Here is a 22,872-nt window from a genome sequence, read left to right on the forward strand (position 1 = left end):
GACTGATAAGGTCTAGCATGGCTTCCTTAGTTTTAAAATTTTGAAGCAAGCTTGCAGTTTAAACTATGCGCGCTTAAGAAAGGCAGTCTGTCAGAGACAGAAGGAACAGACAACACACATAACAGACAACATGTAAACACACATATTCTCATATATGTATTAACACACAACACACATAACAGACAACATGTAAACACACATATTCTCATCCTTTAGTTGGTTATTGCAAGGAGTTGGGCTGCTTCCTTTAGCTTCATTAAGTGAAATTAGTAGGAAGGTCCCACATGGTTTTAAGAGCCTCCTTGCCTCTTCAAACACCACCAGTTAACCAAACTGGCAGGGCTCACAATGCTTAGTTGACTGGGTACCCCTTTATATATAAGCATGCGTTGTTGTTGTTGCTTTTGTTGTTGTTTTCTTTGGGGGGGGGATAGAGAAGGGAGAAGGAGAGGGGTTGATTAGGATTTGGGTAACTTGTACAGGGGGCTATAGTAAAGAGGGGTCTTTCGTCGCTTGGCGACTTCCTTAGTGGGTTTTTAAAGAGCTCTAGCTATCCGGTTCCTTATATTTCCTTCCTATTTCCTTAGTCAATAACCTGGGGTCCTTTTCCACTCTGCCGATCCTGCCCAATTCCTCATGGGCTATCCCTCCTGGCAACCTCCTACCTATCGCCACAATCTCAGGAAAAGGGGCCCTACTGAACGCCCGCGCCGTGCGGTGCCAGATCGGGTGATCCCTGGATAGAGTTTTGAACCGAAAATCCCCCTTGCTTTTGGAAGCGGGCTCACGCACGCTACACGTGTTACGTGGCACCGACCAGTGCGGCTGGGATTGATACAGAAAGCCAGACCCCTTCCTGCCCCCTCCGTAAGGGCGCTCGGGAAGTTCGGAAGAAGAATTCCAGACCCTTGCTTCAACTGAGAGAGTCCGTTGCGGGGAGTCGGCTGTCTTTCCAAGCCGGGTCTCTCCGTCTTATTTTCGGACCCCCAATTGGTGCAGCTGACTGGAGGGTTTGAGAGGAGAAAGAGATAGAGCTCAGAACCCCCTTTTGGGTCGAGCAGCAGTCCACGGTCTCTCTCACCAATTGGACCAAGAGACAGGCGAGAAGGAGCGATAGAGAGGAGGGCAGAGAATTCAGTTGCCAGGAGATTTCCACCCCTTTCCCACCAGTGCACTGGATTTTTCCTTTTCCTTATACTCACGTGTCTTCTATGATGATCCCGGGATTGATGAATAAGCCGGCTGGATCCCTCTTTGCTCCCCGGCTGAACTCCTGGGGCTTTTGATTACCGCCCGGAAGATGGCCGGGGGTCCAAAGGATCTTCCCAGGCAAAATGGCCTGGTGCCGGCTGAAGATTTCGGGGCCCCCGGTCAGCAACGCGGGAGAACCGCAAAGCCCCACGTGGGGCGCCATCTGTTACGGAAAAATTCCGGGTGCTGATTTTCCTTGCCACCCGGCTCGTCGGACAATGTCCGCGGGTCCTAGCGGAAAAATGAGTTCAGCCGGAGACAGGAGCAATGAACGGAGATCCCAAGTTTATTGCGCAACAGGTTCAACAAGTGGCATTGAACCCCGAGAGTGGGGCGACATAAACTTTTAAAGGTTCCCTCCAGGTCCCAGAATACAGTGCAGAAAACGTCACATATACATCATAAAGAGGTGGGGTTACACGGATCAGCAGTACAAGAAATTGGGTGGTGGGTTTACACAAATCAAGGTGGGGGCTACATAGATCAGCAGTATAGTAAGGTAGGCAGGGCGGAGATCAGCAGTACAATAAGGTAGGCAGGGCAGAGATCGTATGGATCAGCAGTATAGTAAGGTAGGCAGAACAGAGATCAGCAGTATAATAAGGTAGGCAGAGCAGAGATTGCCTGGAGTGGTAGAGATATGCATAAACGTTTCCTGAGTACAGGTGATGGCAAGACAATGGCATAGCCATGCATCGCCCATTATCTGGTATTGTCCGGAGGAAGGGCTTGGCTGGACCATCCAGACAGGATTAGGGTCTTAACACCTTGCTTGAGGGATTATGCTAGACAGGGGGGTGTGATGGAGTCCTAGAGAAATTGAGCAAACTGGCACGTTGATTTTCTATAAATTTTATAGATTTTAGTCCCTTTTGACATTGACAATTGGAAATAAATTGATATATTGTAGCGAAGAAGAAGGTGAAGAAGACATGCCCCCCCCTTCCGTAACAGCCACATCTGACATTTTCACACACAAAAAAACCCCTGGGACAAATTCTTGCTGACCTCTTCTTTAAAAGATCCTAACAGTGACCACTGATTCACCACCTCTAGCATCGATTCTGATACCTCTAGGTTTCGTACAGTACCTATAGGACAGTAAAAACAGCTTAGTAATGTTACTGCCTTTCCTCCTCTATGGGGCTGCACATTTTCTCACGGCCACAAAGGGAGAGGTGGTCCAGGATTTTAAGAACTGTCTCGAGTTCTTCTTGGACAAGATGCCGCCTGGAGAATCTCTGACGCCACCCAGAGAAGCCAAGATCTGCCAGTTCTATAGGAACGCCTATCGCTTTGCCACGATGTACGACCGGGAGAAGCGGATTCCCATCTACTCCGCTTACAAATGCAAACCTGGGAAGGGACACAGATATCAAGGATGGATGATAGAGCCACAGGTAAGGGGACTTCTCACCTGCCCAATCCAAAAGGACCTTCCAATTTGCCACCTGTTTTTCTGCACCATATTTGGTGAGGCTCAGCTGACAATTGAATGTCGTCATCCCATCCCTGTGGAATTCCATTCAACAGAGCAGGTTCAGGGAACCAGTGTCACCGGTGGCTGAACTACAACTCCCATCATTCTTGCTCGCTAGGGCCGGTGGGAGTTGTAGTTCAGCAACACCAGGTAGCCCCCCTCCCAGGTTCACTTCTCCTGCAAAATTCAGCAGGTGTCTTCTATAGATTAAACATCTGCTTAAATATGTTTCTTTGCCACCAGGCTTAAGTGGCCAATGAAGATAAACATTTTCTGTGATAATTAGATGGGAATCTGTTCCAGTTCTTTACCTGATTTTATTATGTACGTATATAATTGCTATAAACTTATTTGATACACTTTATGAAACTGTGGTATACAACCATTTTTATAAACAAATGCATTTGTGCTTATTAGGTTGTTCCCAACTAGCTTTTACTCAAAGAGTAGACCCATTAAAATGAACGAAACTTCCTTGATCATTGCAAGAAGCAGAGTTACAGGGAACCAGGCAGAGGGCCTTCTTGGTAGTGGCGCCCTCCCATCAGATGCCAAGGAAATAAACAACTATCTGACTTTTAGAAGACGTCTGAAGGCAGCCCGCCCTGTATCAGGAAGTTTGATATTTTACTATGTTTTATATATGCTGTAAGCTTCCCAGAGTAGCAGGGACAACCCAGTCAGATGGCTGGGGCATAAAGAATAAAATTATTATTATTATGCATGGTCACTGATTTCAATAGGTCTACTCTGAGTAGTGCTTTCTACACTATTCTCAGAGTGGCTTAGCAAACAATCCCTCTTCCCAGTGGGCTCTGGGAATTGTAGCTTTGGGAGGGGGGTATGGGGGGGGCGTCTCCTAATGACTCTCAGCACCTTTAACAAACTAAAGTTCCCAGAAATCTTTGCAGGAAATCAAGACTGTCAAAGTGACATGGTAGTGCTGTATGGCGTGGATGTAGCCTCAGTCTCAAAGGTTTGGTTAATAATAATAATAATAATAATAATAATAATAATTTATTATTTATACCCCGCCCATCTGGCTGAGTTTTCCCAGCCACTCTGGGCGGCTCCCAATCAAGTATTAAAAACAATACAGCATTAAATGTTTAAAACTTCCCTGAACAGGGCTACCTTCAGATGTCTTTTAAAGATAGGATAGCTACTTATTTCCTTCACATCTGAAGTGAGGGTGTTCCACAGGGTGGGCGCCACTACCGAGAAGGTCCTCTGTCTGGTTCCACTGCATGTCTGAGCAGGGAGCAGTTGACATATTTTCCTTGCTGTTTTTCAGCTCGTAGACCCGACTTTGGGGAAGGCCATGGAAGACGAGCGTGAAACCAACGTCGCCGCCGCAGGGATTAAGAAGAGCCAGGCCACTTTCGACGATTATGCGCAGGCCTTAAGCATTGAAAAGGGGCACTTGAACCCAGTGAGCCACCAACCGGACGAGGACAGCAGAGCGGCCACTTCCACTTTGACCAATATTGTGCCCCAGTATAGCAAGCTCAACGAAGATGGCTGGGCCAACCACGAGAGCCTCCTCAAGAAAGAAGCCCAGGCTTGCCGTGATATGTACGTCCTCGTGGGAGCTGTGCCTGGAGATGAGTATATCTCGGACCTCAGGGTCAATAAGCCCAGCCACATCTGGTCGGCAGCTTGCTGTGTGCTTGATAACCAGCACAGAAAATCCTGGGCTGCCCTTGCGAAAAATAGTGAGAATGAAGTCAAGGAATACAGTTTGGAAACCCTCCAGAAAATCCTAGCTGAACTTTATGGGAAGAAGAAAGTGGATCTTTTCAATGGTTCCTGTAACTAGTGTGCAGCTGGTTGTGGGGAGAGCTAGTTTTATCCCCAAGATAGAGGAAAAGATGATGTATAAAATCATCTCCCAACCACAGATGCTCACAAAGTCCTCTCACTGCCAATTCTGTTCACAGGTTGTGAGGTTCTTAAAAGAAATTGGTGGTGAATTGAGAAGATGTTTTATTTTTTCAAAAGCTGTACACAAACCTTGTTAAATAAAATGAAAACTATGGCGTGTTTCTAGGTGGTAGCAGTTTTATTGTTGTTATCAACATTGCACTCTATAAATTCTGCCCATCTTGTAACACAATCCTATGTTTGGTTACTCAGAAGAAACTGCCGTTGTATTTGATGGGATTTACTTGTCCAGCCATTGGAAAACATCAGTATTCAGCAAGAATGGTGGGTTAGACAAAAAATCTGGGACATCGCTTTTTCTGAACATTTAGTTTGTCAGTACTGTGTGCTTAGGGGAACTGCTAAGAAAGAGCAATTTGAAAGTATAAGGGAGACATTCTTGTTATACCTAAATAGGAAAGGGACTTTGATATATATGTGACCCTGGTGGCTTTATATAGAGGTTATATGCAGGTTTCACCCTTTTAGTTTTCCCTGGTAAAATGTGCTCTTAAATACTATAAGGATACCAATGACATAACACTTTTTTGATGCAAATCTCTTCATTTCATGATGATGATATGTCTGTCTTATGTCCCCCAAATATTCTTCTTTTGTTAACATGATTTTCTCCCCCTTGGGTTTGTATTAACACATTTAAAATCCAATTAAAAATATTCAAAGAGTAAAACAATAAAGCAGGAAAAACCCCACCACCAAAGCACTATTATTGTGTCATAGAATCATAGAATTGTAGTGTTGGAAGGGACCCTTCCAAAAGTCCAACCCCCCTGCAATGCATAAAACTCAACACGCAAAAGTTCCCCATCCAATTTGAAACCACACCAGACCCTGCTTAGCTTTGCTGAACATGCTGCACCACAGCTGCGGGATACACCAGCGGTAAAACACCAGTCTGGAGAGGCCCATAAACCAGGCTCCTTCCGGTACAGCACTAAATGGCAACTCAGCAAGAGGTGCTTATATTTTTTAAGGCAGCAGCAGCAGCAGCCAAATAAACTGCTCCGTATCATCAGTAGCTGACAAGCAAATCACTACAAAGGAATTTATGTCGCGAGGGGTCAATTTTGTGCAAGCTCACTGTGTTTAGTCAGTCTCAACCTCTGTTAGCTTCACTTGTGCTTCCTCAGGACTATTCGTACTCCTTCATTATTATTTTTTTTTAAATAATATTTATTAAAGTTTTAAATGTTACAAAAAGAGAAAGAGATAATTCCAAGTTAAACAAAAACTTAACAACACATCACAATAAAGAAGAGAATATTTTTTTTTTTATAAAAAACAGAAAAGCAGAAAAATAGAAACAATCAAAAAACACAACGAACCTTCCCATAACTTATCTTTCATTTACTTGTTTCCTTGACCTCCTCGCACCTCCCTTTTTTTGTATTCTAGTTCGGTTAGCTATTTCAGCAAATCCTTTCCATCTTTCCCAATTTTTATCCTATAATTTATCTTAATATAATGTAACTTTACCTTTCCTCCTTTCATCCATTAACAATCTATTTTTACTTAGTCCTTTATAATATTTCTGCTAAAGCCACATAACTTCATTCCAGCCTCCTTCTAACATTCCTTAATTTTACAATGTTTCTGTAAATAAACTTTAAATTTCTTCCAATCTTCTTCCACCGACTCTTCTCCCTGGTCTCGGATTCTGCCAGTCATTTCCGCCAGTTCCATCACCTTCATCTGCCATTATTCGTACTCCTTCATTGGATCCCCTGCCCAGGGACCGAAGGATCTGGCCAGCTCCTGAATGAGCTCATCCGTAATCGGCCACCCCCAGGCTTTAAAGAAAGGGCCCAGGTCCTTCTTCACTTCTGCAGAGAAGCGTATTGCCCACTGATTCATCTTGAAGGTGTTGTCATTTGAGATGGAGGTTATCTTTTGGTACTCTGCAAAGATGTGGATGTAGGGGTCCCAGCCAAAGGCCTCCTGCAACTGAAGAAATATCTTCATCAAACCTTTTATTGACATCACATTCAACATCCAAAACAATACAGAATTACCACTGGGGAAGTGGGGAAGAAGTATACACACACACACACACACACACACACACACACACACAGTGGTACCTCGGGTTACAGACGCTTCAGGTTACATACGCTTCAGGTTACAGACTCCGCTAACCCAGAAACAGTACCTTGGGTCAAGAACTTTGCTTCAGGATGAGAACAGAAATCATGCTCCAGCGGCGCAGAAGCAGCGGGAGGCCCCATTAGCTAAAGTGGTACCTCAGGTTAAGAACAGTTTCAGGTTAAGAACGGACCTCCCGAACAAATTAAGTTCTTAACCCAAGGTACCATTGTCTGTGTGTGTGTGTGTGTGTGTGTGTGTGTGTGTGTGTGTGTGTGTGTCTATATATATATACACACACAGTTCCTTTCCTAAGGACTTAAGAACAATTTCCGTGCTGCATTCCCTGTCTCTCTGCAGGCTTATAATTATGCTACCAAAAAGAGTAGCAGTTTTGACCATTTCACCGGAGCCAGGGCTTTTTTGGCTGTGGCCCCGATCTGGTGGAAGGCTCTGTCACAAGAGACTAGGGCCCTGCGGGACTGGACATCTTTCCGCAGGGCCTGCAAAACAGAGTTGTTCCACCAGGCCTTTGGCCAAGGCGCAGTCCGACCCCCTCCTTTGGTAATCCTCACAGAACTCTAGCCCAATGGTTGCCATTAATTTGATTCTGAATGAATTGATTTTAGAATGTATTTCAATTAATTGACTGTGATTTTATGTAAGCTGTTACATTTACTGTTGTTAGGCGCTCTGAGCCCAGCTTCGGCTGGGAAAGGCGGGATATAAATAAATTATTATTATTGTTGTTGTTGTTGTTGTTGTTGTTGTTGTTGTTGTTGTTGTTGTTGTTGTTGCTGTTGTTGTTATAGTACCCATGTCTTCTCCCCACTCCTACTGTTGAGAACAAATGAGACCAGCAATAAAAGGGCTCAGGATGATGCCTGAGAGTAGCCAGGATTTCTGGGAGGGGGGCCAGGCCTTTTGTTAGGGGGCAGCTGCCCCTCCCTGTCTCCTCCCCTTGGCTGCAGCTGTGCTATGTTGTGCAGTTCTTTGGGATCCCAAACACCCAACTGCATTCCCACTCTTTTTCCGGTATTCCTCCCTTCCCTACAAAAAAAACAAAACCCCAACGATTTTTGTGACCACTTAGGACTCATCCTGACTTTGTTTCTATGCACAGGTCAACACTTTAAGGCTCTTCCCCCCCCCCAAGAAAAAAAACCCCAGTTTTTTAACACTGCAAATAACACTACTGCTCCTTCCCGCCGGAGTGGTACCTATTTATCTACTTGCACTTTGACGTGCTTTCGAACTGCTAGGTTGGCAGGAGCAGGGACTGAGCAACGGGAGCTCACTCCGTCGCGGGGATTTGAACCGCCGACCTTCTGATCGGCAAGTCCTAGGCTCTGTGGTTTAACCCACAGCACCACCCGAGTCCCAGGGCAGCCACTTATTTACCTGTAAGTAGGGTTCCAGTGCAGTCCACGCTGTGAAGTCCTTCAGCTGAGCTCCACCTTGAATATAGTCCTTCACCCTCTTCTTCCTCACATTGGGGTCAAGATCCGGGTGGGCTTTCTCTCTTGGGATTTCCAGCACAGTTTCATTGACGTAGATGGACCAGAGATAGCAGGTGGCATCTGTGGTATGGGGTGGGAAATCCCACCCACTCCTCTGCTGGTTGTGACCCAGCTCCCGGAGAGCATCCCAGGCTCCCTCGGTGTACATTTGCCTATCGGTGATCTTCACTGACACGGTCGCATCAGACATGATCGGATAGCCAGCATGCATCCCACCTGCTGTGAGATTTGGGGGCAAGGGAGGCTCATAAGACAGACTCGTTCTTCCCCACAGAAGCGGAATAAATTCATTGTGGAGAAATCACATACGTGCACCCCAAAGACTTTAAAATAGATTGTATCACCGCGGTTTATGTATGCATTGTATTTTAATATATTTATATTCCACCTTTAAAAGGGGACTCGTAAAGGAACAGTAGGGTACAATAGATCCAGAAAAGTGTCGCTACTTTGAAAATAACTGCAAAAATATCAACGGTTTTTATTTTATTTTTAGGCAGTATCTCTGCAGTTTCAGGATACGGAGCTCACAAATGGGACTTATTAGCAACCCCTGAAATAAGATGGTAAGATCTTGTTCTCCACTGAAAATAAAGGGGTAAGTTTTGTGCTCGAGTACTATGCAGGTGGCACTGGGGGTTAAACCACAGAGCCTAGGGCTTGCCGATCAGAAGGTCAGTGGTTCGAATCCTCATGACGGGGTGAGCTCCCATTGCTTGGTCCCTGCTCCTGCCAACCTAGCAGTTCGAAAGCACATCAAAAGTGCAAGGAGATAAATAGGTACCCCTCCGGCGGGAAGGTAAACGGCATTTCCGTGCGCTGCTCTGGTTCACCAGAAGCGGCTTAGTCATGCTGGCCACATGACCCGGAAGCTGTCTACGGACAAACGCCAGCTCCCTCGGCCAATAAAGCAAGATGAGTGCCGCAACCTCAGAGTCATCCGCGACTGGACCTAATGGTCAGGGGTCACTTTACCTTACTACTTTCAAATAATTTAACCATTATTCCTTCATCCCCCCCCCCCCAAATGGGAATTGTTTATGGGTGGTATTTAGCTGTCTTTTCACCAAAGCACAGATTCCAAACATTCATTGTAGAAGTCATGCTGGTGAAAGCCAGTGTAAGTCTGCAGCTCCGATACATCTCTGAGGACATTTTTACAGAACTCACTGCTTATCTAAAGACGGGAAGGTTGTGGAAATCTCAGTATTTTACTGTTTGCATCCATGCGTATATGAACGGATTTGTACTTACCACCAGAGATTTGGACATCTTCCACTATCCTTTCTGGTCTGGGGAAAAGGGGAGGGATGGCTGCTAACTTGGCCACTGCTTTCATCATCTCGCCCCAGATGATGAGCACATCCTTTAGATTGTCCATTGTACGGACATCTTCTGAGGGCACCGTGAAGATGATATTCTCCGTTTCTAACTCAGCCCAAGGAGCAGGGAAGTGGCGGATGTCATTCCAAGCAGATGGGCTCGTCTCACCTAAATGCAACATTTTCAAAAAGTGGTAATGCTGATTAACTCCATATCCCTGTGCAGAACAGGACAACAACAACAACAACAACAACAACAACAACATAGGACGGAGAGGTTTTTGCCAGCGCATCCACCCCGAGAAGAGTGCCCTGGCAACAATTTCGTGGGTGGTGAGCCTCAGGCAGTCTGATGGTGCATTCAGAGTAAAGGCAAATGGATCCGGGCGACATTGCCCTTGCTCTGAATGGGCTTCATTTTGCATTTACGCATTTCAGGTGCTGTGTAGCATAATGGTCCCCAGTAAGGCAGCTTTCCCCCACAAAATGGCATGAAAGCAGCTGTTGATTGGGATGCAAATGGAAGTGGGCAAGGGAGTCTTACAAGTAAGTTCATTTCCAGGTAAGTGTGTTTATGTTACACCAAAACTGCCGGCTTGTGCAAACCTGGCTGGGCTCTAGTATTTGCATTAAAAGGAGCAAATGGAACAGTCAGATATCTAGAGCACTAGCAGATGGTGCGCTACCATTTACCCAGGGAGGAAGTGTTGTTCATTAACTCTTAACTGTGCAAGGACAGATATTTCTTCCTATAATGGGCACTGGGAAGCATGGCGAGAATGGGCAACATCAAGCTGTGTGTTTTTGCCGGGCTTAGAGAGAACATAACGATGTGGTTGGGTAACCACACATCTTAATTCAAACAGATTTCTGACCACACGACATACCGTATTTTTCGCTCTATAGGACATACCCAACCATAGGATGTACCTTGTTTTAGAGGGGAGGACAAGAAAAAAACTCTCCCCCTCTCTGCTCAGCGCCCCTTCAGCGAAGCGGCAGGAGAAACGGAGCCCCTTCCATTTCTCCTCCCGCTTGGCTGAAGGGGCGCTGCGCAGCTCTCCCTCTCTGCTGAAGACTCTCCCTCTCTGCTGAAGCAAGACTCTCCCGGCTTCAGCAAAAGGAACCTGAAGCCTTTAGAGCGCAGCGCAAGGTCCCACTGCGCTCCAAAGGCTTCAGGCGGCTATCCATGAAGCCTGGAGAGCGAGAGGGGTCAGTGCGCACCGACCCCTATCGCTCTCCAGGCTTCAGCGAAAGCAACGTGTAGCCTCCGGAGCGTGGAGGGAGCGCTCCCTCTGCGCTTTGGAGGCTTCGTGCTGCTATCGCTGAAGCCAAGGAGCCTGCATTTGCTCCATTGGACGCACACACATTTCCCCTTAATTTTTGGAGGGGAAAAAGTGCGTCCTATAGGGCGAAAAATACAGTATGTCCCCTGCCTCTTTCAAAGGTAAGCCACGTTACCAAGCTTGAAATAAGGAGCCAGGGAAGCCCCTTCGACAGTGACGGATATGGCACCCAGTGAAGACTTCTTTGGCAGTACGATGTACAAGATGTTGTGTTTGCAGTGTCCCGTGCACAGCGGAATGATGAGGAATACGTGCACATACTCTATATTGCTTTATTTACCTTTCAAAGCTGGTAGATTACAGAAAAACATCTTGCCTCTGCCGGAGCAGAGAAAGCATCCTCTCTCCTCTATAGCACGGAGAGAAGCACTGAGTGAGAACAGTGAAAAACAGGAAACCAGTGTACGTCACATCCAGTCTCCTTTCCCGTGAGAAACTCCAACAGCAACTCTGACTGGAATGTAAACGTTGCCTCATGACAAGCACTTCGCTGCACAGTGAAGAGAGAGCAGAAACCAACACAAGAGGCCACCCCACAAGCTGGAGACTTCCATTCTTTCGCTCTTCACTTCAAACCACCTCATCACTACCGGAGGACGCCGAAACTCCTCGGCGTCGCTCAGGTCATCGGAACCACAGTCAATCTGGACCTGGAAAAAAGGATGATGGATTCAGCAACCAGGTGGTACAAAACGTTAAGCCTCGAGGGCAGTGGTTTGCTATTGGCTGAACTTTTGAAGACACCATTTCTCTCCCGCTCTTTAGCTCAGGGGCTCGGCGTGATATGATTCATTTATCATTGCCCTGCATCCTCACCGCAACCCTGTGAGATAGGATAAGGGCCTAAATGTGAGAATGGGCCCTTTCAAGTGAAGAAGCAGAGCCTGGTGAGTTGGGGGGCAGAGACTGGCATCTTGGAAGTTGTAGCCCAGGCATAGGCAAACTCTGACCTCCAGATGTTTTGAGACTACAGTTCCCATCATCCCTGACCACTGGTCCTGTTAGCTAGGGATGATGGGAGTTGTAGTCCCAAAACATCTGGAGGGCCGAGTTTGTCTATGCCTGGTGTAGCCTGATGGTCAAATGGACTGCAAATCAGTCAAGAGACAGGTGCCTGGTTGTGTGAAGCTTGGCTCCCATAGAAATTCACCTATTCTTACAAACCACCCGATGCTGCTCTTTTTATTGTTGTTGTCACGATTACTATTTTTTTACCACATTTTATTACAGCTGTACCTTACGTTTTCGAATTTAATCCATTCCATCCAACTCCTGGAACAGTTTGAAAACCAAGGCGCGGCTTCTGATTGGCTGCAGCAGCTTCCTGCAGCCAATCAGAAGCCACGCTGGATGATTGGCTTCCGAAAATCATTCAAAAACCAGAACAATCACTTCTGTTTTCGGGAGCAAAAACGTTTTGAGTTCAAAGGCGTTCGGCTTCCAAGGTTCCACTGTATTACCAGTGACAGAAATAGGCTTCTAAGCCATTTACAAAATATAAAAACATATGTAAAGAAACAATGAAATAAAAAAATCTATAATTAAAACACACAATGAAACAATCCCATGGAAATAACACAGTGTGCAGTAAAATCAATAAATCAAATTCCGATAGTGTTGAAATAACAGGGTTCTATTCAGCTAACTTTTGAGTAGCCCCAGGGTGTGTTTTTTTCAGCCAGAACGCACCACAGCTCAGTCTCTGCACTTCTCAAGTGGGTACTATTGCCATTATAAGAGAACAAGGGAGGTGTTCATGGTGAGTTCTGGTACCTCTTGTTTCTGGAAAAGTAGCCCTGATTAGCCCCATTGGAATTAATGGGCCTAAGTTAGTCATGGTCATTGATTTTGGTGGATCTATCCTGAGTAATAAAAGTTGGCTGGAAAACAAATACAGTGGTACCTCAGGTTAAGAACTTAATTCGTTCCGGAGGTCCGTTCTTAGCCTGAAACTGTTCTTAACCTGAGGTACCACTTTAGCTAATGGGGCCTCCAACTGCCGCTGCGCTGCCGTCATGCAATTTCTGTTCTCATCCTGAAGCAAAGTTCTTAACCTGAGGTACTATTTCTGGGTTAGCAGAGTCTGTAACCTGAAACGTCTGTAACCTGAAGCGTATGTAACCTGAGGTACCACTGTATTCCTCCTAGGGAGGAGGGAAAGGGTCAAGTCTCTCCCCAGGGGAGCGTTTCCAAATAGCTTTTGCTGAGTATTCTGATAGGGAAATCTGCTGGGAGGGAGAAGGGTTACCAAGAAAACTGCACAAGGGGAAATGATCAGCCACCCCCATTCCTCCCAGCAGCCTGGTCCCGATCCACTTGACAGAGATTTAAACAGATGGAGGAGCTAACTGTTTCAACCCAGTTGCCACCTCAAAGCTGTAGTCACAGCCCTGACTGAGGTTTAAAGAGCATTACCTGCAACTGAGCACTGATGGCGTTGGGCGGAAAGAGCAAAGTGACGGTCTTTGCCGGAGGAACATAAAGGCCGGTGCTTCTCCAAGCTTCGTCTCCTGCAATGCCAAACCAGGACATCATAATTATTATTATTATTATTATTATTATTATTATTATTATTATTTATACCCCGCCCTCCCCAGCCAAGGCCGGGCTCAGGGTGGCTAACAAGCAATAATAAAAACAAGTTGAATGAATACAACTTAAAAACAAGATTAAAATACAACAATTAAAATATTGAAACATTAAAATATTAACATGCAGCCTCATTTATTATTTATACCCCGCCCATCTGGCTGAGTTTCCCCAGCCACTCCAGACGGCTCCCAATCAAGTGTTAAAAACAATACAGTGTTAATCCATTCCAGAAGACCGTTCGACTTCCGAAACATTCGTCAACTGAGGTATGGCTTCTGATTGGTTGCAAGAGCTTCTTGCACTCAAGCAGAAGCCCTGTCGGATGTTCGAGGTCTGAGGAACGTTTGAAAATCAGAGCATTTACTTCCGGGGTTTTGGCGTTAGGGAACCAAAATGTTCAAAAATGGAGCCGTTCAAAAACCGAGGTTTGATTGTATCCCCACCCCACCCCCTGGCACCTGCCTAAAGGCTACAAGGTATTTAATCTTGTCAAACTTCAGATCTTTGGCAGAAACTCATAGCAAATGATACCCATTTTTGTCTAGCAAGTTGGAGTTGACAATGGGCTCAGGGCATCCTTATTATGCATTAAATGAGATGCCTCTGAAGTTTATCAGAGCAGCAAATTAATTTACCGTAGTTTTTGCTCCATAACACGCATTTTTTTCCTCCTAGAAAGTAAGGGGAAATGTCTGTGCGTGTTACGGAACGAATGCTTAATGCCTCCCTCCTCCGTGGTTTCCAGCGGGAGAGAGGGGAGGAGAGAGGGATAGAGTGCCTGCTTCTTTAAAGGAGCAAAGCGGGAGAGGAGAAGAGCCGCTTACACTCGTGTAAGCGGCTCCTGTCCGGTTGGCTCCTTTAAAGCAAGCAGGCTCTCTGTCCCTTCTCCCCACTCAGCTTGCTAAATAGCAGCAAAGTTTTTCAGCTCGCTAAGCCAGGGGATGAGCCAGGGAGGAGGGAGAGAAGCAGAGCTTGCTTGCTTTAAAGGAGCAAAGCGGGAGTGGAGAGGAGCCTTCTCCCCTTATACCCCTCTTCTTCATTATTAGCAGCATCCTTCTCCACGCGTGCTCCTTGTCCCTTGAGTGCTTTTCCTTCCCTCCCCACTTAAAACGTGGTTACAAAGCACAGATCCACATGGATCCTCAGGATTTTTGCACTGGGTCACCCCAAATTCACCATCAGATCACATAGCATGTCCATGGCTACAGCCTGCACCAAAAAAAATCACGCACCCACTGTTGCCTGGGGCCGCAGTGGTGCAAAAACGTGGTTACAAAGCATGGATCCACATGGATCCTCAGGATCTTTGCATTGGGCTACCCCAAACTCACCGTCAGATCGCATGTCTGTGGCCACAGCATGACCCACAAAAATCATACATCCACTGTTTCGTTTAGAATATTTTTTTTTCTTGTTTTCCTCCTCTAAAAACTACATGCGTGTTATGGTCGGGTGCGTGTTATCGAGCGAAAAATACGGTAAACGATTCCAGATTTTATTTCAAAGTAATCCTTGATCAGAAAGTTAACATCACAAGGTGGGTTATTTGGATTGACACAAAGGTTGTGTGTTTTTTTTAAAAAAAAACCTTATTTTTAAAATGGATTTGCTTTCTCTCTTTGTCTACACAAACACACACCTGGGGAAGAGGACCCTGTTTTTTTGCCATTGGCAGGGAAGAAGTGGGTCAGGGAAGATCTACATAAGCAACAAGGGTTTGCAGAGGAGAAGAAATACAGTTGTACCTTGGATCCTGAAAGCCTTGCGAGTCGAACATTTTGGCTCCTGAATGCCGCAAACCGGTTTGCAAATGTTCTTTGGTACCCGAACGTCTGACAAGCTTCTGTGGCTTCCTATTGGCTGCAGGAACTTCCTGCAGCCAATTGGAAGCCGTGCCTTGGTTTCCGAATGTTTTGGAAGTCAAACGGACTTCTGGAACGGATTCTGTTTGACTTCCGAGGTACCACTGTACTGACATTGGGATCTGCTGCAGCGGGTGGAAACTGCCGCCTTAGGTGTTCACCTCATTTCACCTCGTGGGTTGTCTGGCCGGCCCTGCTGTTAGGGGTAGTTGAATCAAACTGGCTCTTCGCCATTTCTCCTCCCAAGTTCAGTATTCCATATTTCTGTTATTACATGCAGTTTTACTTACGTCGCAGAATCACAGAAGTGTGAATTTCATAAGATAGCTGCTTTTCAGTTTGTGCATTGATTTGGAGAGGGCAAGTTATACAAACCCCCTTCAAATCCCAAGCATACAAAATTCCTACTCCGTCCCTACCCATCATATTTCAGACAATGACCACAATCTTATGAGATACCCATTGTGAAATATTAATGGCTGTTGGTGTTTAGCTTCACGCGTAAGGATCAGGATCGACAGGTCAGTTAAAAAACTTTACAGTTAAAAGATGAAAGAATTAATGCCTTACCGTATTCAAAAGAGCTTCTGCCAAACTGATTACAGGCCCTCAAAGAATCCTTGGAAATTATACCAGATCATAACACTGTCCACTTATATGCCATTTGCATGATGGGCGGGGGAAAGCAGATTCTTCAGAATTGTTTCGAAAGGTTGGGTGGCTTTCGCAATAATCCGAAATTGAGAACTGAATGAACTCTATAGAGCTGAGATTCCTGCATTTCAGGGGGGTTGAACTAGAACGATCCTTGGGAATTTCTTCCAACTCTACAATTCTATGATTCTATGAGCAGCGGTCAAGGCAGGGTTCCAACACGCCTCAAGGAGGCAGTTGCAAGACCTCTATTGACAAACCTCTCCCTTAACCCCACCATATTGTATCATTACAGCTCCATTTCCAACATCCTATTCCTGGGCAAGGTACTGGGGAGTGTGGTGTGCCCCCCACCTCCAGGTGGGTTATCCAGACCCATTTCAATCTGGTTTCAGGCCAGTTTATGGGGCAGAGGCAGCTTGGTGAATGAATCCAGAGCTTTATCAGAAGAAGAAGAAGAAGAAGAGTTTGGATTTGATATCCCGCCTTTCACTCCCCTTCAGGAGTCTCAAAGCGGCTAACATTCTCCTTTCCCTTCCTCCCCCACAACAAACACTCTGTGAGGTGAGTGGGGCTGAGAGACTTCAAAGAAGTGTGACTGGCCCAAGGTCACCCAGCAGCTGCATGTGGAGGAGCGGGGAAGCGAACCTGGTTCCCCAGATTACGAGACTACCGCTCTTAACCACTACACCACACTGGCACAGCACAGACGTTTGGGGGCAAATCCTGTTTAACTGACTTCTTGGCTGAAGACTTCACCAGGTTCCCTCTAGTCCCAGAGGCTATTGTGCTCTCAAGTAGGTTAAAAAGCTTTTTAAAAACCATTTTTTTATAATGCACTGTCTTAAGATTTTTTATGTTTTTACTTTTTTAACATTTTTTACAACTATGGATCTCCTTTTACAAGCATTAGCTCTGCAGGCTTTCTTACCCTTCCTTAAAGGGCCACTCCTACAGAGGGTGGGGGCGAGGCCATGATTACTTTCCGATTTTTCAGGCATTCCGACAGGTTTTCTCCACAGAGTTTTACAGGAGTCAGCCATGATGGTAAGAATTTTTGTGCAAATGTCCAAGTAGGACTTTATGGATTCAATGTCCTCAGTAAGGAGCACTAGCCATTTGATGATTGAGAGACCCTCTTCATTTGTCTCGTGGGAATGAGGATAAGAGTCTTTCGAAGTTTTAATATTTCCTGAGGCCAGTTCCGAAATTTGTTTTAACATTAGTTCCTCCATTTTTTGATCTAATGATGGTTCGGGGGGAACTTGGGATTTGGCTTTCAGTTTCGGGGATGCTTCATCGGCTGTATTGAGGGTATTTTGTGTTGGTTCCAATATATTCAGGCTTTTATCACTGCTTTTGGTACACTTCTTTCTTTGCATAACCAGTCCTTCACTATGGCTGTAAGAGAGATTGGTAGGAGAGAGTAGACTTTCTCTTCCCTTCTTGTTCTTGTTCTCATTCATTTCAGTCGTTTCCTCATTTGTTCCACATTTTGCTCTGTTCATGTAAAAGCGAATGATTTTTCTTTGTGCTTTCTTTGGAGTGGCTCTTTTGAAGGTGGGTCTTACAGCCTTCAGAGAAAAGCCTGAGGTTTTGCAGCCACTCCTGGTCGTCACCATTGTTTCTTTAAAGTTGTAAACTATTTCTTCATTGTTGTAATTATTTTGTTGTAATAAACACGCTACAAAGCATTGACTGAGATAAATAGACATGAGGTATTTGTAAAAGAGGAGAAAGACAACATGGAGGAAATGCAGAGGTGAGTTTACTTCTTCAATTGCTACAAAATGATTACCGCAGAGGCTCTGGTACTCCCCCGGTAATAATCAGGAAGTTTAAAAGGATATATATATATATATATATATATATATATATATATCTTCTTTCAGGGTCTCAGTACCTTAAAACGTTGAGTTAAAAACTTAAACTAAACTAGTATCATTAGCTCCGTTGCAGGGCTCTCCGCAAGGCAGTTTTGGGTAAAGGAAGAGGTTCCAAGGCCTTCTCAGGCCCTTATCAGGTAAGCGATTTTTCTCCCCTCCCAAGGATTTCTCTCTAGTCACATTCTTTTCCTTTAGGGAGTTATACTCACTCAGTTGGACGCAGGTGGTGCTGTGGGTTAAAGCCTCAGCGCCTAGGACTTGCCGTTCGAAAGGTCGCGGTTCGAATCCCTGCGGCGGGGTGCGCTCCCGCTGCTCGGTCCCAGCGCCTGCCAACCTAGCAGTTCGAAAGCACCTCCGGGTGCAAGTAGATAAATAGGGACCGCTTACCGGCGGGAAGGTAAACGGCGTTTCCGTGTGCGGCTCTGGCTCGCCAGAGCAGCGATGTCACGCTGGCCACGTGACCCGGAAGTGTCTCCGGACAGCGCTGGCCCCTGGCCTCTTAAGTGAGATGGGCGCACAACCCCAGAGTCTGTCAAGACTGGCCCGTACGGGCAGGGGTACCTTTACCTTTTACCTTTACTCACTCAGTTGCAGTAAAAGTTCACAGCAGGTTTCCTTCAACTATTAATCTTCCTTATCACTTAAAACAATTAAAGTAGAGAGCGGCTACGCACAAACGGGAGTTCCCACAGGGCTTTCCGAGCAGTTTTTCTTAATATGTCCTTGGCTTAACTCAGCCTGCCTGCCAGTGAAGTGTTTCCTAGCAGCTGCAGAGATCCTTTTCCGCAAAAGTTAACAAAAAGCTGATAAAACTAGTAAAAACTAATACAAACTAATAAAAACCGCACAACTAACGTGGAGCTCAAATCAATGCTTCCTCTATCGACGCCATCTTGATCTCCTCTCCTACAAATGTTGAGCCAACGTGTATCTAAACAGAGTACTGCCGATTGGTGTGCTTTGAAAAGGCTTATCAGATATCTAAAGGGGACATTAAATGTATGTTTGAAGATATCTAGTGTAGCACCCTGCTTGTGGTTAACGCTTAGCTGGAATGAAATATTCAACGCAGCAATAGAGAAATTAAAATAATAATTTATTTGTCAGACAAATAAATATGAGGCACAGTGGTATATGGTTACCAAGCTCTGGCCTGGCCTCCTGCCATTCTGGCCAGCACTTATATTTCCTTAATCCAGCCCCCTTGCTCCTCCTGTGGCTGCCTCTGTCCAATCAGCCTGGTTAAAATTCCTATTGGCTGTTTGCTAGAACCAATCACAAAAGATACACCCATTTCCTTCTGTCCTTTTATGGGAATCAAAAAGCTATATATTCTTCTATCTATAAATGACAAATAAGTAGTAATATATCTTACATGTGTCTCAACAAGGAACCTTAATTACCAGCTCACCTCTTGCCCTCCTTGCCCTATTGCCTTCCAAAACAGATGGTTAATCTTGAATTTTTATCTTAAACATATGTCAAGGATTTTGAGTTCACATCAACATTGAGAGATCTCCTTCATTTGAAGGTTTCTAAACAAAAGGCCTGACAACCATATATCAGGAGTGCTCGATGGCGTCTCCTGTCTGGCAGGAGGCTGGGCTGGTGGCTGACTTAATTTCAGGATAGTTACAACTCTTACAACTATATGAAATAAGAATCTAGCATTTCTTAAATCCTTTGCATAATTATATTTAAGCTAATATATTTAATACATAAATAACCTTTTAAAAGGAAAAGAAATCTTAAAAGGATCTTAGTTTAAGAAAGAAACAGCTTTAGAAAAGACTTCCCAAAAATGCTCTCTTTCTGCCAGCCAGACCAGTTGCTTTTCAATTTGCTCTTGGCCTTTTTAACCTTAGGAAGAAGATATGGCTCATTTTACTATTTATCAACCCTTAATTTGTAGGGTCAGTGTAACCTTGGCTCTCAGCCTGTAATTCCCTTTTTACGACTTTGAGAATTGTTTTCTGCTATAAATCAGGGGGGCCCCTTGTCTAGGAGAAAAAACATTGCCAAGGTTCTTAGGCAGCTGCTCTTCTGCCTGGCATGAACATTTGAAAATCTTTAAGCTTTTTAAGATACAGGCCCTGATCAAAATATATAAGCTTTGATAAAAATGCAGGCTTATGATTAGATGCCTCACTAGTACACAAGATGAAAAACTAGAAGTATTTGTTGATGCGGACTGGGGAAGCTGTGTAGCTACTAGAAAATCTACAAGTGGAATGGTTGTGATGTTTGCCAATTCCATAATTGGATGGAGGTCAAAAAAACAAGGATTTGTTGCGACATCCTGTGAGGCAGAATATGGGAGCCTCTCGCTAGCATACAATGCAATCATGTGGTTTATACAGATATTAAAAGATCTAGATTGTAAAGTAGATTTGCCTATCCAAGTGTATGAAGATAGCCAATCGTGCATTGCATTAACGGGCTCAGAAATAATGAAATCTGCATCAAAACATATTGCTATCTGTCATGCAAATGTTAGAGATTGTGTACAGAATGGGGTAATCAAACTGGAATATCGTCAATCACAAGATAATATTGCTGATTTCTTTACCAAGCCTTTGCCAGCAACATGTCATAATGAATTGATGACAAAACTGGGTTTATGTATTTAGTTTATGTATGTATGTATGTATTGTTTCTATTGGGGTTTTTTGCATTTAAGAAACAGAAGGGGTGTCATGGCTAAAATGGCCGCTGTTTCTTTAATGCTTAAAAAGCTGGGTCAGCATGAGTCAGCAGCCTGCACCAGGTTGTATATATAGAGTAAGAAATGTTAGTTTGTGGTTGGGTTGGGTTGGGTTGGGTTGGGAAGGGTTGGGAAGTGAGTGAATGAATGAATGAATGAAAGAAAGAAAGCATGAAAGCAAGCTAGCTAGCTGGTAGTGTAGCACCCTGCTTGTGGTTAACGCTTAGCTGGAATGAAATATTCAACGCAGCAATAGAGAAATTAAAATAATTTATTTGTCAGACAAATAAATATGAGGCACAGTGGTATATGGTTACCAAGCTCTGGCCTGGCCTCCTGCCATTCTGGCCAGCACTTATATTTCCTTAATCCAGCCCCCTTGCTCCTCCTGTGGCTGCCTCTGTCCAATCAGCCTGGTTGAAATTCCTATTGGCTGTTTGCTAGAACCAATCACAAAAGATACACCCATTTCCTTCTGTCCTTTTATGGAAATCAAAAAGCTATATATTCTTCTAACTATAAATGACAAATAAGTAGTAATATATCTTACATGTGTCTCAACAAGGAATCTTAATTACCAGCTCACCTCTTGCCCTCCTTGCCCTATTGCCTTCCAAAACAGATGGTTAATCTTGAATTTTTATCTTAAACATATGTCAAGGATTTCGAGTTCACATCAACATTGAGAGATCTCCTTCATCTGAAGGTTTCTAAACAAAAGGCCTGACAACCATATATCAGGAGTGCTTGATGGCGTCTCCTGTCTGGCAGGAGGCCGGGCTGGTGGCTGACTTAATTTCAGGATAGTTACAACTCTTACAACTATATGAAATAAGAATCTAGCATTTCTTAAATCCTTTGCATAATTATATTTAAACTAATATATTTAATATATAAATAACCTTTTAAAAGGAAAAGAAATCTTAAAAGGATCTTAGTTTAAGAAAGAAACAGCTTTAGAAAAGACTTCCCAAAAATGTTCTCTTTCTGCCAGCTAGATGCTTTTTCCCATTTGCTCTTGGCCTTTTTAACCTTAGGAAGAAGATATGGCTCATTTTACTATTTATCAACCCTTAATTTGTAGGGTTAGTGTAACCTTGGCTGTCAGCCTGTAATTCCCCTTTTACGACTTTGAGAATTGTTTTCTGCTATAAATCATTGCCAAGGTTCTTAGGCAGCTGCTCTTCTGCCTGGCATGAAACATTTGAAAATCTTTAAGCTCATTTTAAAATACAAGCCCTGATTAAACATATAAGCTTTAATAAAAATGCAGGCTTATGATTAGATGCCTCAGTAGTGTTGAGGTGTGTATAGTTGGTCAGTCGCTTTTGCAGAGTCTTTTAAGAATAAAATCAGAAAGTACTCTGCAAGGATACTCTTCTTGTGGACTCATTTATGCCGACAAGGGTCAGAGGACCAGGCTGAGGCGACAAAGGGAGGTCAGAACCTTTTTTTTTTTTTTATGAACACTGACAAGATTTTCCTCTTGAGGATGACAACAACGGAGGTCCCCCGAAAACAAAAACCTATACGCCAATGCCACAGCTACAACCTTACTGGCACAAAGGTGGAGAACAAGTCTATTACCCACCAAGGAGGAATGGCAGTGCAAAATGTTCGAATATGGTGAACTGGCTGGTCTGAAGAACAGGATAAGAGAAAATGAAGATAGGGAATACAAGGAGGAATGGATGTTTCCTGAATATTTTAAGAACCAGTATAAACAAATACATAGCTTAGCAGGTCTCGAGTAAATCCAGTCGAGTTGAAATAGGTAACAAATTGAATGATTAAAAAATGATTAAAAAGATGTGGATTACGCAGAGCAACAGAAAAACAAAGGAACCAGGAAAAGTGTAGAAGGGAAGTCATATAGTATATATACACACACATATATATTGGGAATATATATATATAGGGAATCATTCTGTACAGAAACATGTTTGTACCTTTAAGAGCAGTTTCTGTAAGCTCTGGGCTGATTGGGTGCAGCTGGCCATGGCTACAAAAGGAGAAAAGCTGCAGTTTGAACTCTGCCTGCAGGAAAAACACCCAAAAGCGTTGCTGTTTGTTGTTTTGAAATAAAGTCCTTATTTAACTTGGTTTTACCATGGAGTCACAGTCTCATGGAGTCACAGTTTCTGTTCATCTGCCACCAGTGAAAAATCCCCCTCTAACAATATATACACATGCTGTATTTGGTATGAAGTTGTAAGGGGGATGGGGGAG

General features: G+C 44.4%; 2 protein-coding genes and 1 long non-coding RNA gene across 3 annotated transcripts in view; 2 read left to right on the forward strand and 1 right to left on the reverse strand.

The window, feature by feature from the left end:
* Window positions 1-16,747, forward strand: part of LOC307225377 — a 216,792-nt gene extending 200,045 nt beyond the window's left edge. Inside the window, exon 3 of the long non-coding RNA XR_013842951.1 lies at window positions 16,560-16,747. This is a non-coding gene — a long non-coding RNA (uncharacterized lncRNA). The remainder of the gene's footprint in view (window positions 1-16,559) is intronic.
* On the forward strand, window positions 2,211-4,728 carry LOC307225204 (endonuclease domain-containing 1 protein-like). Its single transcript, XM_079993067.1, has 2 exons — window positions 2,211-2,651; window positions 4,026-4,728. The coding sequence occupies exons 1-2, from the start codon at window positions 2,370-2,372 to the stop codon at window positions 4,548-4,550; spliced, it is 807 nt and encodes a 268-aa protein (XP_079849193.1). The 5' UTR covers window positions 2,211-2,369; the 3' UTR covers window positions 4,551-4,728.
* LOC307224849 (TRPM8 channel-associated factor homolog) lies at window positions 5,449-13,477 on the reverse strand (the record flags this gene model as incomplete). The annotated part of the gene is made up of 7 exons (XM_079992022.1): window positions 5,449-5,790; window positions 6,362-6,613; window positions 8,159-8,496; window positions 9,532-9,768; window positions 11,061-11,215; window positions 11,483-11,595; window positions 13,361-13,477. The coding sequence occupies 6 exons, from the start codon at window positions 13,475-13,477 to the stop codon at window positions 6,374-6,376; spliced, it is 1,200 nt and encodes a 399-aa protein (XP_079848148.1). The 3' UTR covers window positions 5,449-5,790; window positions 6,362-6,373.
* Window positions 16,748-22,872: the final 6,125 nt, after the last annotated feature.

This window comes from Podarcis cretensis, assembly GCF_951804945.1.
Source record: "Podarcis cretensis genome assembly, chromosome: 10".
NCBI classification, from domain to species: domain Eukaryota; kingdom Metazoa; phylum Chordata; class Lepidosauria; order Squamata; family Lacertidae; genus Podarcis; species Podarcis cretensis.